General features: G+C 35.6%; 2 protein-coding genes across 2 annotated transcripts; both read right to left on the bottom strand.

Annotated features, from left to right (window-relative positions):
- Positions 1-9,008: 9,008 nt before the first annotated feature.
- LOC127137362 (uncharacterized) lies at positions 9,009-11,788 on the bottom strand. Its single transcript, XM_051063831.1, has 9 exons — positions 11,483-11,788; positions 11,142-11,396; positions 10,648-11,049; positions 10,322-10,572; positions 10,080-10,247; positions 9,875-9,979; positions 9,712-9,778; positions 9,217-9,312; positions 9,009-9,116 (listed from the first exon to the last, which is right to left on the bottom strand). The coding sequence occupies exons 1-9, from the start codon at positions 11,642-11,644 to the stop codon at positions 9,009-9,011; spliced, it is 1,614 nt and encodes a 537-aa protein (XP_050919788.1). The 5' UTR covers positions 11,645-11,788.
- Positions 11,789-12,156: 368 nt separating this feature from the next.
- On the bottom strand, positions 12,157-15,333 carry LOC127137361 (uncharacterized). Its single transcript, XM_051063830.1, has one exon. The coding sequence runs from the start codon at positions 15,331-15,333 to the stop codon at positions 12,157-12,159; it is 3,177 nt and encodes a 1,058-aa protein (XP_050919787.1).
- Positions 15,334-16,411: the final 1,078 nt, after the last annotated feature.

Below are 16,411 nucleotides of genomic sequence, written 5' to 3'. Positions count from 1 at the left end.
TCTTTAATTCATCATTTAATGCATATTTGAACTTATTTGAATGTCCTCAATCATCCATTCATCAATATATGAGTTTTGGACTTGAGAAGTTGATCAGTCAATTCATCTGACTATTTTGAAATGCACTGAGACCTAACTTTTTATGTGTTGGTCAAATGGAGATGATCCCAAGATAAAAATGTTCTTATGAACCATATAAAAAACTTTCATGTTTATAAAAATTTTCTTTGAAGCTTGGAAGGTCATCATACATTCCAAGACATTATAGGTCATTTTGACTTAAACCCTAATTTTGGGTCAACTTCCCAAGGACATAACTCCTTCATTTTTCATGATTTTAAGATGAGAATCAATGAATTGAAAAGCTTAATATTTCTACTTCAAATGTTATGTTGAGAAAAATTACAAAATCTCAAAAGAAATACATTTGATAATGCAAAACATTATAGGTCACTTTGGACCAAATGCATTGAAATGTGAAAAAGTCCAACTTCAAATGCCCATAACTTCTTCATAAAAAATCCAAATGATGCAAAATGTAAGTCCAAATTGATTAACTTGAAATTATATACAACTTTCATGTTGGAGATTTTATCATTTGGAGCTTTCATCAATGAGACAGAAGGGCTTGAACTTTGGCCAATTTTGAAAATTCCACATATGCATGTTTTGCACCTTACACTTCAAGTTCAATTTTCATTAATTTCCAAGGCCCAAATGGAGTTTTGATCAACATGACATTTGTTCCTTATGCAACAAGCTTTCCAACCATTACTCATAAGGTTGCATTTTAATTTTGGACATGCCATTTTCGAATAGGAGAAAGTTTTAGTGCATTTTTGGAAACTCATTGAAAATACATTGCATAAGCTTATGACCTCATTTCTGCACGTCCATTTCATCTTAATTTGGTAGTAGCTTGCAATTCCAATTAGAATTGGGCCCTCCATGCGCCTGTACAGGCCCATGCATGGAGGCCCTCTTCACCCATACACATACTTTGCTCATGCTTGCAGCTCCCTTCATCTATAAATACAAGGCCTTGGCTTCATAATTTCTCAACCTGAAGGCACCTGTTATGCTGCACGAATCTCTCCCTAGCCATACCTAAAGGAACTTGCTCTTTTTCTTCAAATTTTCAGATCTAAATTTTAGCTACACTGGTTGATTTCTAGATCTATAGTTCCTAAGCCTTGCTCATCTTCATCACTAGACCACACTGCAAGCATTAGCAAGGGAGAATTATGCTATCAAGATCTGCATTTCAAAGGTGGATATCATAACTTAATCTCTTCGAAACTCTTTATTCATAGCTTATTTCTTGCATTTGCTGGGTTGTCTGAAGTCCTCTGCATAGAGGCAACATTATTGAGCTTTGAATTTTTGAAATTAAGCATGTTCAGTTGAACACCATTAAAATTCCATCTCTGATTTCTCTTAATGTAGAAATCTAGAGTGGATTTGGTTGGTACAGGAGTGATGTACATCACCCCAACTTTTGATTGTTACCAGGATCGTAGCATTTGGTTAATATTTTTTCCCTCTGTAATTTTGAGCTTGGCCGGAAGTTGGCCGGAGAAGACGGTGGCGCTGGCCACCATCTGATCTCCAGATCAGATCTGAGCTATCCATTTGCGTTTCCAGATTTAATCCAGGCTGTCCAACGTTATGACTTATTTTAAGGCACTATGTGATTCAGTTGACTAGGGTGTATGGTCAGCGTGCGCTTCCAGGCCACGTGATGATCCACGTCAATTAATGAAAGTGCATCAGACGGTCCAAAAAATGTGAGACCAATTGCATTATTTCTCTTATTTCTTTTATTTCATTTAATTCCATTTCTTTTAAAAAATTCATATCTCTTTTATTATTGGTCCAAAAAATGTGAGACCAATTGCATTATTTCTCTTTTAATTTCTAGTTTCTAAAAATGATTTTTAATATTTTTTATTTTATCATTTGCTATTTTTTAGTAATTTTCTCTTTTCTGCTTATTTTTAATTCATTTAAAATAGTTTTTGATATTCAAAAAATCCAAAAGTATTTTTTCAACCTCTTTGAATGATGATAGATCTATGAAAAATATTCTTATCAATTTATTTATTGATTTGACATTTATTTGAGATTTTAGTTCAATTAGGTTATTTTTTATACATTTTTAATTGATTTAAAATAGTTTCTGACTTTTAAAAATGCTGAAATTTTTTGTCAAACTTTGTTTGATCTTGTTGAACTTGGGATAATTTACTTGGACTTTTTCAAAGTTAATTTGAAGTGAATTTGAAGTTTGACCTTTCTTTATTATTTTAATTCAAGTTTTATTTTAAATATTAAAAATGCCAAAAATATTTTATTTGTTTCTTGACTTCTAATTCTCATTTTGCTTATGTATTCTATTGTTTGACCTTGATCTTCTCTATCTTTGGTCATCGCTTGTTGATTAACACATACCATTTCCATTAATGCACTTTAATTTCTTCATCTTCTTCTTCTTCTTCTTTTCTTTTTTTTGATCAATGAGTTAAAGATTGGTGGTTAGCATTGATACATGGAGGTTTAATCTTCGTTGAGTAAAATCTTATTCATCTTGGTCATGGATCAAGTGAATGGCTTTGCATTAAGGATAGATTGCTTCCTAAATCATGCAAAGAACCTAAATCAATACAAGATCATTTCTCATCTTCTTTTTGGCATGGCAAGTTGTTGGAGTTTGATTCACTAATCAAGACCTCTAACTTGTGTTGTTGCCTACATTATTATTGATCGGCCTCAGATAGTTGTGACTTCTACATAAGTCCAATTACGATTGCTTAACATAGCGCTAAATTTGCCTTATGGCACACTAACTACTAACATTAACCCTTAACCATTAACATTTACTTCTTGCACTTTACATTTATGCAATTTACTATTCTTATACATATTATTCATTTGCTTTTTCCTTTTCTCATTTGAGCACATGTTTATGTTAATGCAATTTGCCTTTTGCTCACTTGAGCACATAATTGTGTATATATCATTGTGCTTGTGTTTTGTTTTGATTGTTGTGGACCAAATGCAAAGAAATGGACAAATGGACTTAGACTTTAGGATTTTCCCTATGCAAATTTGGAGTCAAAGAGCAACTAGGCATTGGGCCTTTAGAGTGCTATAAAAGTCAAAGAGCAACTAGGCATTGAGCCTTTAGAATGCTATAAGTGCTAAAGAGAACATTGAAGAGACCACTTTCTAAACTCCTTCTTGTTCATTCTTGGTTTGTTTGATAGAACTTTTTAATGTGTGTGTTCTTGTGCTAGGGATTCCAACATTGAGCCTAAGAGAGGAACCATTGCCATGAGCTTCTAAGAGAGAGAGAGATCTAAGAGCCATTGAGGAACTTTCCAAGAGCTTGTTTGATTATGTTGATTGCTTGAGCTTACTATTATTTTGCTTGCATATTCCAAAGGATGGGAGCTACTTGGATCATCAATATGATCTCAAGAGAGGAACTCCATTTGTGGTCTTGTTTCTTATCCCTTATCTCTTGTATGATTAGGACTTTAGCCATTCTTCTTCTTCCCTCCACTCTAACCCAAGCCAAAAATTTTGTGCAAACATTTAACACTTGTTTTCAAACATTAGAAACCTAAGCCTTATGCTTTTGATTTTCAAACTCCTTTTCATAACACTTATTTTGAATTGAACCTTTAAATCAACTTTGACCGTATTTTGTAAATACTTTTCATTGATAAATATAACTCATTCAAATACTTTTGTGGTTTCAATGGCCACTTTTCTTAATTAAACTTTTTTCATAACCTTTAGCTATTAGGTTTGAGTTATCCTTGATGTAGATGTAATACTCACCTGTATCCTTAGTGATGGACAATGAATCTTCCATGCTTATTATAGGGTTTACCCCTCACTAGCATGTTGAAGCTATCCTCACATGGTGGATTTGTGGTTTTAGGTTGAGTTTTCTCCCTTGGATAACAAAAGACCTTAAGGCTTTTGGACCAATCAATTCACCAATTCATTTTGAGATTTTTACCCCGAACTACGAGGTTTTGATCCTAATCTTTTTTAAGATGGTACGTAGGCAATGGGTTTATCCATCCAAACACAAAAATGTAAATAACTTGTATATTCTCTTCTCATCTCTTCAATCATGTTTGCACAAACAAATTTTCACAAAATACCAACCTTACAACAAAAATGAAAAAGGCTCTCTAGGAGTACCTAGGATGTTTTGGGTGCTTAAAACCTTCCCATTGCATAACCAACCCCCTTACCCCGATCTCTGACATTTTTACTAGTTTTTTATTAGATAAAACTTTTAGGTTTTTGTTCGCTTTCTAACCATTCCTTTGGATAAATAGAAGTGCGGTGGCGATTCGACTTGTATGGTTTACCTTGGATTTAGCTAATATCTCTAATGGTAACGAATACCCCGCTACAGAAAAGTGGCGACTCTGTTGGGGAAATTTGCCTAGTGGGTTTTGCCTACTTTTCATTTTTTGTTGTATTGTATTGTATATTATTTCGTGACATATTTTTTGTGCAATTTGGGATTACTGTATTGTATGTAATGATTGAATTGCTTGAATATTAACTCCTTGTATGCTTGGTGATCTTTGTGAGATGAGTTCTATACCCGAACTCGAGTGCACTTAGGATAGGAGAATGGCATAATCTTGTTGACTTGTGTGGAGTTATTCCTTAGCAAGTTGACTTACAAGCCCATTCACTTGGTGGAGGTCATGTTGGGATCAATAATGTCTCACAAGTAGTTGTGGTTAGACATTACTCTTTCCAATATAGACCTTAGAAGCCAAGGACCTTAGTTTACCAAGCCCATCTTGGCCTATTCTTAGGATGTAGTGCGAAAGTCGTTCAAGTATAAGATTTGATACGATTGTTACACGATACTACACTCATAAGAGTGTCTCTTGAGAATATTTTTGGAATACGAGTAGTCGTTTATCCGATAATATCCGAAAGACGAGATGATGACTATGGGAACCTCTTGTAGAACATGTTTGGCAGGTTTAACCCTAGTACACTCCTTTTGGGTGGTTCTTAACCGAGACTCCATGCTCGTGACTTGCAACAAACCCTTGATTCATGGTTGATCCGTTCTTGTATCCTTAATATCAATGGAACTTGGGTGTTGATAAGGTGTAAAGCATAATCCACCAAAATGGATGATTGATATTAAGGATGACATGATCCATCCCATGATCTTTGTTTGGTGTGCTTTGCTTGATCCTTGAGTGTGTTTGTTGCATCCATGCATTCATGAACCCATTTGCATTCATATCATCAATAATGAGAAAATTTTCAAGGAACTTCAGGGGTCTATTTGCAAAACTTTCAGACATGGAAAGACAAAGAAGGAATACAAAGAAGTATAGTTTCAGACAACCCGACTTGAAAGAGCTATGGAATTTGACATCCTATGTATTAGATCCCTTGGGTTTCAAGGCTCGTTTTGGGAAGCTTCTATCTGTTCTGACTACTCAAGTGGACGAAGGATTGATGAGTGTATTGGTGCAGTTCTATGATCCTTTGTATCGTTGCTTCACATTTCCGGATTTTCAGCTTTTGCCCACGCTTGAGGAGTATGCCTATCTTGTGGGTATACCTATTTTAGACCAGTTTCTGTTCAGTGGCCAAGAGAGTGTTCCTACTTCTCAAGAGATAGTTGATATGTTGCATATAGACGAATCTCTGGTTGGTGCTCATATGACTACCAAAGGTGGAATTCAAGGTCTCCCTTCTGAGTTCCTCATCGCTCAAGCTACTATGTATGGGAAGGCCATGAGTGAGGACGCCTTTGAGGCCATATTTGTACTTCTCATCTATGGGCTAGTGTTATTCCCCAACATCGACAAGTTTGTGGATGTGAACGCCATTAGGATTTTCTCCACTCTTAATCCCGTTCCGACTCTGTTGGGTGACACTTACTTTTCTTTGCATATGAGGAATGCGAAGGGTGGTGGTACCATTGTGTGCTGTTTGCCTCAGTTGTACAAGTGGTTTATTTCGCACTTGCCGCAGACGATCGCCTTCAAGGAGAACAAAGGATGTCTACGGTGGTCCACGAGACTCATGTCCCTCACCAATGATGATATCTTTTGGTACAACCTTGTGTATGATGGTGTGCAGATTATCGACTCTTGTGGTGAATTCTTCAATGTGCCTCTTCTTGGTACATGCGGTGGGATTAACTACAACCCTGTTTTGGCACGTCGTCAGCTTGGGTTCCCCCTAAAGGATAAACCCAATAACATTCTATTAGAGGGTGTGTTCTTTCAGGAGGGTAAAGATCCCCAAGGCTTGAAGGGCAGGATGGTCCGCGCTTGGTGCAAGATCCATAGGAAAGGAAGGAAGGAGCTAGGTCCGAAGAACTATGTCGCTTTGGAACCCTATACCTCTTGGGTTAGGAGGAGAGCTTTCGAGTACCTCATGCCTTAAGAGTATCCGAGACCTACACCGTTGGTTGTGGCTGGGCCTTCAGCCCTCCCTAACCAAGGAGTAGAGGAGTTGAGAGACGAGGACCGTTCGCGTGCTTGGATCCGTGAACGAGAGGAGTTGCTTCAGCAGATTAGAGAGAAGGATGCTTTGATAGAGTTCCTCGAGCACCAGGTTATTGATGATCCTGATGATGCATGGACTTCTCTACTTCCTCAGTCTTCCAAGTTTTGGAAGAGGAAGTACGATCGACTCGCCAAAGAGAAGGCAGACATGGAGGCAGCCTATGAGAGGGAGGTGAAGAGGCTTCGTGCATCTTATCTTCCAGTCTCAAGAGCTTTAGATGATTGCTTCTAGGGTTCCATAGGATGATCATTTTCCTTCTCTCTTGTATTGTATTTGGTTATCAAGATTGTACTTCTTTGGTGTAAAAATATTTCCAAATATTATTGATATGATATTTCCATATGTAATAAATGCTTAATATTTCCAATATTTGCAAATAGGACTCTAAAGTTCCTCTGATAAATAAAAAAACAAATCATATGCACAAGCATTGCATGCATCATATGCATAAGCAGGTTTTGCTCCAGGCTTCTTGTTCTATGGTCTAACTCTGTGTTCTTCATTTATTTTGAAGACAAGCTGACTCACCGATACTACACCCGAGCCAACACTTCAAGACTAATGGATCATTTGGAACAAGAGAACCGTGAGCTTAAGGAGGAAGTAACCAGATTGACTGCCCTGATGGGGTCATTCATGGCTGCCCAGAGTCAGTCTTCTCTGACGCCTTCAACTCCTCCCTAGAGGACAATCATCTCTAAAATTGTCTTTTCAACCGTGCCTGCAGCCAGCGCCCACTTTGCACCAACAGCCATGCCAGCCGGGTTTCCGTGGGGGATGCCTCCCAACTTCATGCCTGAGGGTCCTGCACCCACTTTTGCTTCTCTGCCGGCATCTAGCCCAGTCCTAGCCGTTCCTCCTCCTGTCGTGCATACTATGCCCAGAGTAGACGACACCATCTATCATTCTGAGCCGTCTGAGGGCCCAGATGACTATGAAAAGATGGATGTTATGAACGATCAGTTTCTTGAGCTCCGCAAGGAATTGAAAATTCTTCGAGGAAAAGACCTTTTCGGCAAGTCTGTTGCTGAACTCTGTTTGGTCCCAAATGTGAAAATCCCTATAAAGTTCAAGGTACCTGACTTTGAAAAGTACAAGGGAAATACTTGCCCTCTCAGCCACCTGGTCATGTATGCCAGGAAAATGTCGACTCAGACCGACAATGACCAACTTCTCATCCACTACTTCCAAGACAATTTGTCCAGTGCTGCCCTAAGATGGTACATGGGCTTGGACAGTGCGAACATCCGATCCTTCAATGATCTTGGCGAGGCCTTCGTCAAGCAATACAAGTACAATGTGGATATGGCTCCCGATAGGGATCACTTGAGAGCTATGTCCCAGAAGGACAAGGAGACTTTCAAAGAGTACGCCCAGAGGTGGCGAGAGGTAGCAGCACAGATTGTGCCCCCGTTGGAGGAGAAAGAGATGACCAAGATCTTTCTGAAAACCTTGAGTTCTTTTTATTATGAGCGGATGATTACCATCGCTCCTTCTGACTTCACCGAGATGGTGAACATAGGGATGCGTCTGGAAGAGGGAGTCCGGGAAAGGCGCCTGACAAGAGAAGAAGGCTCTTTTGCCAAATGGTATGGGACGTTTGGAAAGAAGAAAGATGGCGAGGCACATGATGTGACCTCCCATGTTCACTAGTGCGGAAAGAAGATTTTACACCCGTTTTTTATACATATTACACCCGTTATGATAGGGTGTAAATTCAAAGGGTGAGATATGTATGAAGAATTTACACCCGTTTTAAAACGGGTGTAAAAAGAGAATATATTACACCCTATTTTAGATTTAAAAAAAGGGTGTAATTGGTAGATATATACATTAAATTTTAAGACATTTACACCCTATTTAATATAAAACGGGTGTAAATTGTCACCTATTACACCCTGTTTTAGATAAAAAAAGGTGTAATTGGTAGATATATACATTGAATTTTAGGACATTTACACCCTATTTAATATAAAACGGGTGTAAATTGTCACCTACATACATTGAAGTTAAACGAATTTACACCCTATTATAATTCAAACGGGTGTAAAATGACAAATATTTACACCCTATTTTTGATATATCAAATGTAAAATATCTTATAATTACATTTAATTTTAACACATTTACACCCTATTTTGTGTATGAAGGGTGTAAAATATCTCAATTTTTTTAAAAATATTTTATTTGAAATTTCATTAAACCAAATATTTTTATATATTCCTGGATATTCAATAAAAAACAAAAATAACCAAAACAAACATTTCTCTAATCTTTAGAATCTTGCACCAAGTCATACATCAACAAAAATTGTATTCATGTAAGAAAAAAATTCAACCACTTTGTTCATGTAACTTGTACCAATAAATCATTCATGGAACAAAAATATATCTATATATAAGTTTTTTTTAATCGCTTCTGTTTTGTCATTAAATCTTTCTTTTCCTGGTTCTCTTGCTCTTCAACCTTTTGCAAAAAGAATTGAGCCCAAAGTTGTCGGATGTGATCAATTGACTCTTTTTCATATGATGAGGTGTCTGTGAATATCGGCAAGTTCAAACATATAATAAATTAAACAACTACATGTTAAAACAATAATTTACATGTTTTTCATTAAATATATGTAATATAAAATACCTCATTGAATCTTTCAACAATACAAGCATCAATAATGTCAAACATATTTTTCATGACATAATATCCACATGCCCATCCGTTATCTTGTTGATGCCCCTGCATATAAACTCCTAGTTACATTAAAGCCACCAAAAACAACAACATCACAAACTTTTTTCCTTTTTCACAAAATTTGTACCAACACTAACTTTCTTCGCTCGACATAGAAACACATACAATTTTAGTTGGTTCAGAGCATGTACAACTATAATTTTATCACCATAAGTGCAATTCAGTAATAAATATACTACATGTTTATAATGATAACTTACAAATATATCACTTGCAATTATAAAATCGGAATTTTCTTTTTCTTTATCTCATTTATAATAATATAAATAATCAAGATATATGGGCATTTAATACCTCTTTATAAATGGTATCTTTCAAGAACTAAAAAATCAAGCCAACACACCAGTATTCCAAGAAACGACAATATAGTAAAACAAATCTTACCATAATATTCTTCCAATTAGGCTTCTTCTTCTTAATACCTCTTAATAAATGATAACCTTCTAGAGCTCTGATAAAAGAGTTGTCAACGAAGTAAGTTATAAATATAAAGACTATGTGTACAAAAATTTAGTATAAATGATATCTCTCTATTTAGGCTTCTTACCCCTCCAATATGACCTTAATATTTTTCTTAGGAGATCTGTTTAATGAACAAAACCAAAAAATAATATTATCTTCAGGACAAATGACAAACAATTGCCAGTGATTGCTGTAAATTTACAAAAAAAAAGTGTTAGAATCAATAAAATTTAAATATTACAAAATAACATATGAAAAACGATAAAACCTTGAAGGAAACATGTACTTACCTATTTAGCAATGGTCCTAAATAACATTTTTTTGGCTCTCCATCCAACTTATTTTGTATGTATGTTTGAATAACTTCGGCCGGTTTTGTGTGAACTAGTATCCTATTTGGATCGAGAAACCCAAATAGTTTGTTGAAATTCTTGGAGATACACATGCGATGTAGATATCTAAATTTTTGAAACAAATGTTAATTATATTTGATACATAAAAAAAATAACTAACAATAGAATATGATACTTACGTGCACCATAAAGACAAGATAGATGTGGATAGCCATTTAATACCGGAAGTTAATTCATTAAGATCCACCCTATCAATAAAAACTGAGAGTTCACTTGTTTCATGATCCAAATCTAGAGAGAATGAATTTTCCTTGAGATTGTTAATCTTTTTGAGGTAATCTTCAGAAGCATCCATTTTTTTAGTTAAATCTTCAGTAGTCATAACCTTTGAGCAACTTCCGTTAGTGCTCGTACCCACAGATTCTACATGCTGTATCAAGTGAACATTAATTAAATTAATTTTTTTCTAATTTTTAGTAGATTAATTGTATCCAGTTACGCATACCTCTTTTATAAACATCTCTTTAGGCCTCTCGGAGCGGAGCTCCAATTGCATCTGTTGTAGGAGTTTCATTCCTTGTTGGATTTGAGCTCTCTCCTCTTGCATCTCTTTTTGCATTTGTTGTTGGAGCTCTGTTCTTTGTTGTTGGAGATGTTTTTGTAATTTATGTTGGAAATCTATATTCATTTTTTGCTCCAAGGCTTGAAGGTGGGCTAGAAGGTCATCTTGAGAGACACCTCCTAAGGTGGAGCGTGAACTTTTTCCATAGAATTTCTTAAAGCCCACACCCCTAGGAGCAGTGCGGATCCGACCAGGGTGTTCATTTATTCCAAGGGCAACAGTCAAGATATCGTCACGCCCTTCAAAGACAATAGTACCTTGTGTATTTTTTTCCACTAACTCTCCCTAAAACATTTAGATACATATAAAAATGATGTAAAATGATTACTAAGTTATGAATGAAATTTAAATTTATCAATAAATCTTTTATTACTTACAATCTTAGATGCTACTAAGTTTGTTGCCTCAGATGTAAAATTTCCCGATGGCTTCTGTCGAGCCATCAACCATGCCTCATATCGCTTTAGTTCGGGAGGGTCAACCATCAAACTTTCATCACCTTTGGCCTCTTCAATCACTTTTTTCCTCCTCTCTTCCATTACGGTGGCCCTAAGTTTTTCATAACCACCACGAGACAAAATATGAGGGTGGATATTCTTTGATGCATGTGTCTTTCCTTTTAGCCTTTTCTCCTATTACAAATAAATCACATTAAACTAAACGTCAAAAACCAAATCAATTTAGATAACATAAAAATAAATCTACAAATTTAACTAACTTGAAAATCTTCTTTTTGTCGAGTCTGGACAAACAAATCCCAATCTTCTTCTTTGATAAATTTATACTTTTCAAATGGAGTTGTATTTCCATGCTTATCTCCTTTCCCAAATATATAGACATTTGAGAGCAATGTCTTAAATTGCTTCAATCGTTCCCCCATATAAACAAACCAATGCTTCCTAAATTCTTTATCAGTGGGGCAAGTGAACTTACACTTCAAAACATAAGGAGTGTTAGTAATTGAAGCAATTATAGATAATAACTTTAAAATAATTAATTAAAAATGCATACCGTGATATCGTCCCATAACACGTCCTTCAACTTATCGCTTATCTTTTTCCATTGCTTTTCATTTATACTAACCTTGCTACGTGCAATGAATGACAAATAACTTTTAAACTTTGCAGCATACTGACCAATGGGTTGGAAGGTATCAGGATCAAAATCAATTTGGTATTTTTCACCATCAGGAAGTTTGGCAATGAAACGTAGCAATGCTGTGACACCTCTAGTCTTCTTTTTTTTTGGTGAAGAGCTAGATGGTTTATCCATAATTCTTGTTTAGAGAGAAAACAATATTAGTCAAAACTAAAATTAAAATGAATAATAAACATAATAACAATTTATTAACTAAAATATAGTTATTAGTAAAATATAGATGGTTTTTCTTGGTTATTTGTTATTATCCTCCAAAATCCCTTCTTGATGATCATAACGAATGGCATAAACATCATCAACTTCATTTTCATCATTAAAATAAGGCCTTTGTGTTGAAAAAGAAGTATTGTGATCAATGTCTAGAGTTGAATCTTCATTTTCATCACTATAATTCATGTTTCTTCTTTGGAGGACAACAGACCACCTAGTGTTCGAGGGATCCTTTACATAAAATACTTGTACTGCTTGAGCTGCCATGATAAAAGGTTCATCCTTATATCCTACCTTATCAAGGTCCACCAATGTAAATCCTAATTCATCAGTTTGCACACCATTGTTACTATTAACCCATTTACATTTAAAAATAGGAACTTTAAACTTAACATAATTGAGCTCCCATATCTCTTCTATAACGCCAAAGTAAGCTGTGGATGCCAAGACAGGGTTTTTATCCTTTGAACTAGAAAAGTGCATTGAAGAAGCTGTTATCATTACCCCACTATTTTGCATGGTACTCTTGTCATCCTGTGATTTTGTACAAAAAGAAAACTTATTTATATCGTACCCACTCCAACATAAAACATTAAAGCTAGGCTCGTATGCTAGAAACTTTAATGTATCAGAAGCATTATCATCATTCATAATCTTGGTTTTAAACCATTTTGAGAATGTTCTGTTATGCTCTTTCAACACCCATTTTTCAGTCATACGAGGGTTTTTAGCTTTGACAATGGTTTGATGTGTACTCAAGTATGGATGAACCTCGTCAGTGTTATTCAATATATACAAATGTGCTTGAAAAACTTCCCCTTCGCCCATATGCTTAACCTTTAGACGTGTACCCTTACCGTCACATCTTCCATCATGACGAGACTTGGGTAGTCCTACAGGTTTTGCATCTGACAAATAGTCTGTACAAAATTCAATGGCTTCTTCTGTGATGTACCTTTCAACAATAGATGCTTCAGGACGATAATAATTCTTCACATAGCCTTTCAATATCTTCATGTATCGTTCAAAAGGATACATCCACCTTAAATAAACAGGACCACACAATCTAATCTCTCTAACTAGATGAACAATCAAGTGAACCATGATGTCAAAAAATGAAGGAGGAAAAAACATCTCCAACTGACACAAGATAATAATTGACTCGTTTTCCATCTCGTCCAATTTATCAGGGTCAATCACTTTGTTACAAATATCATTAAAGAATAAGCACAATCTAGTTATGGCATGTCGGACATTTTTTGGCAAGATGCCACGAATAGCCACAGGTAGTAGTTGTTGCATCAAAATGTGGCAATCGTGAGATTTTAAACCAATTAGTTTGAGATCTTGTATTGACACGAGACTTTTGACATTTGAGGAGTATCCATTTGGCACTTTCACACCTTGTAGACACTGGCAAAATTTTCTTTTCTCTTCTTTTGACAATGTATGACACGCCGGTGGCAAATAGGTTTTGTTACCTCTTGGTTGAGGAGCTAACTCCTCTCTTATTTTCATCTTAACCATATCTAAACGAGAATTTAAACCATCTTTGGTCTTACCTTGAATATTAAGAAGTGTTCCGATTACACTATCACACACATTTTTTTCCACATGCATTACATCAATACAATGTCTTACATCAAGACTGGACCAATATGGAAGGTCAAAGAACACTGAACTCTTCTTCCATATATTATTACTTGTAATCTTTTTTTGTTTTTTTCCAAAACTAACACTTATGTTCCTCACCCGATGATAGACTTCTTCTCCAGTTAAGGCCTTTGGGGCAACTTTATACTCCTGATATCCATTAAAAGCCTTTTTCAATCTTCGATATGGGTGATTATGATTAAGAAATCTTCGGTGTCCAAGGTAAACAGTCTTTTTTCCTTTCTCTAATTGATGGTAGCATGTATCTTTTTCACATATAGGGCATGCTTTATGCCCCTTAACTTTATAACCAGACAAGTTACCATAAGCTGGAAAGTCATTGATGGTGCAAAATAACATAGCCCGCAATTTGAAAGTTTCATTTGAAAAACTATCAAATACATCAATTCCTTCATCCCACAACTTTCTTAAGTCATCAATCAACGGGCTTAGATAAACATCTATGTCATTTCCTGGTTGTTTTGGTCCAGAAATCATCATAGATAACATAACATGTTTCCTCTTCATGCACAACCAAGGAGATAAATTATAGATAATCAAGAGAACGGGCCATGAACTATGGTTACTACTTAAACTACCATATGGATTCATTCCATCAGTAGAAAGTCCAAGCCTAAGGTTTCTTGGTTCAATGCCAAAGTCTGGAAATAAAGTATCAACCTTCTTCCATTGCAAAGAGTCGGCTGGATGCCGAATTTTTCCATCACACTTCCTTTCTTCTGCATGCCATCTAATATTCTTCGCATCATTTAAATTACCAAACAATCGCTTAAACCTTGGAATAATTAGAAGGTACCATAACACCTTTGCTGGAGGACCCTTTGTGGTCACATCACAACCTTCATCATCACTCTTCTTCTTATAGCGTGATGTCATGCACTTGGGACATTTTTCTTTCTCTTCATTATCTTTCCAATACAATATGCAGTCATTAGGGCATGCGTGTATTTTCTTATATTCTATACCCATTGGACATAATATCTTTTTTGCCTCATAGGCCCGGTTCGGCAACATGTTTTCTTCCGGTAACATTTCCTTCAACAACTCTAACAATTGTGTGAAGCTTTTATCTGTCCAACTATTAATCGCCTTCAAATTGAACAATCTTAGCACAGCCGACAGTCGTGTGAAGTTTTTACAATTTGGATACAAAGGGATTTTACTGTCATTGCAAAGAGTATCATGTATATTTGCCCGTTGAAAAGAGTCTTGTCCAATATCACGGATCATATCTTCTAGACGATCACCCATCTCTACATCAAACTCTTCTTTAGGAGAGGCCTTTGGCGCGTCAGACAATTCACCATGCCATATCCACTTTGTATAATTTTGACAAATCCCGTTAACTCCTAAGTGTTCCCATACGATGTGAGCCTCTAAAGGTGCAATATTTACACACTTAGCACAAGGACAGTGAAATCTTCCATTACTTTCAGGAAGATTAGTTTCAGCAAATTTCAAAAACTCTAACACTCCTTTCTTATACTCCTCGGATAGGCGATTTTTTTGCATCCAACTACGATCCATAACTATGTAAAGAACAAAAAGAATTGTAGTTAAAAGATGCACTTACAAGTATAATACAACTAGTGTTTCTTATAAATAATACAACTAGTCTTGTGAGGAAACCATAATTTTGATCATAAATGTGTTAAGTTAGTGACAACTAAATTGACAACTAAAAACACAGTTAGCAAACTAATTTTACAAACTCAGAAGCAAAACTAGCGAACAACGCTGAATTATAACAAACACTTGGTTCTAATTTCCAAACTGAAAACTAAATACTATTGTTTAAGGTTGAAAAGATAATAAAAACCTTTCCCTTTTAAATGAAGTGGAGGTCATTTATAAGTTTCAACATGGTGACCTTGTTAGACTTCTAGGCTGCTGCAATGAAGCAGAAGAAAATATCTGGGTAGTTTTAATGCTTCATAGTGAGACTATGAATATTCTTCCTCCATGGAAACCAGCATACATTCAAAGTCAGACACTAACAGCTTCTCAGTTGCTCTCCATCAATGATGTTACATTGTCAAATTTTGAAGGCAGAAAGGTATAGAGTTCATATTTTAATTAGAACAATATTTTTCATTTAACGTACACTTGAAATTCTGCAATTTTTCTGGATAACTACATCTGAAGTGACCTTAAGTGCAGCAGGAATATTTAATTCATGTGGCATGGCAAAGGCCCAAATTCATATAAGCAGGTAAAGTATTTCACTGTATTCATTCATGAGAGATTCATTATGCAGACCAGAACAATATCATTGGAGTGAAGGCATTTTAATTAGTTTATTCATGAGAGGTTCATTATGCATCCCATCTTCTAACTTTCCCTGTATTCATTCTTGAAAGTCTTTTAAAATTTCTTTTGTAGTATGAGTTTATTAACGATGAAGCAGTTACGTATGATAGCAATGGAAGTGAGGTATCTAACTGTAGTTGCATGCCCGAATATAATAGCAGAAGATATGAAAGAAAAGATAGAACGACAAAAAGAAAAAGAAATTAAAGTGCCAATAGTGTTTTGCTTTGTTAAATTCTTGTGCAACTAGTTAGTGTGTTACTAACACTCAACAACTTATGTAGAATGGTTACTA

The sequence above is a fragment of the Lathyrus oleraceus genome, chromosome 4 (genome assembly GCF_024323335.1).
Source record: "Lathyrus oleraceus cultivar Zhongwan6 chromosome 4, CAAS_Psat_ZW6_1.0, whole genome shotgun sequence".
In the NCBI taxonomy this organism is placed as follows: domain Eukaryota; kingdom Viridiplantae; phylum Streptophyta; class Magnoliopsida; order Fabales; family Fabaceae; genus Lathyrus; species Lathyrus oleraceus.
Note: the sequence above shows the minus strand (reverse complement) of the source record. Positions and strands in the feature narration are given on the sequence as shown.

What these genes read in the sequence shown, in the direction of transcription:
- LOC127137362 (XM_051063831.1), bottom strand. Translation starts at nt 11,644, where the DNA reads ATGGGGGAACGATTGAAGCAATTTAAGACATTGCTCTCAAATGTCTAT. An exon ending in ATCTTGTCTTTATGGTGCAC is followed by an intron (nt 10,248 to 10,321) that starts GTAAGTATCATA and finishes TCAAAAATTTAG; the next exon opens with ATATCTACATCGCATGTGTA. An exon ending in TTGTTGAAAGATTCAATGAG is followed by an intron (nt 9,117 to 9,216) that starts GTATTTTATATT and finishes CGATATTCACAG; the next exon opens with ACACCTCATCATATGAAAAA.
- LOC127137361 (XM_051063830.1), bottom strand. Translation starts at nt 15,333, where the DNA reads ATGGATCGTAGTTGGATGCAAAAAAATCGCCTATCCGAGGAGTATAAG.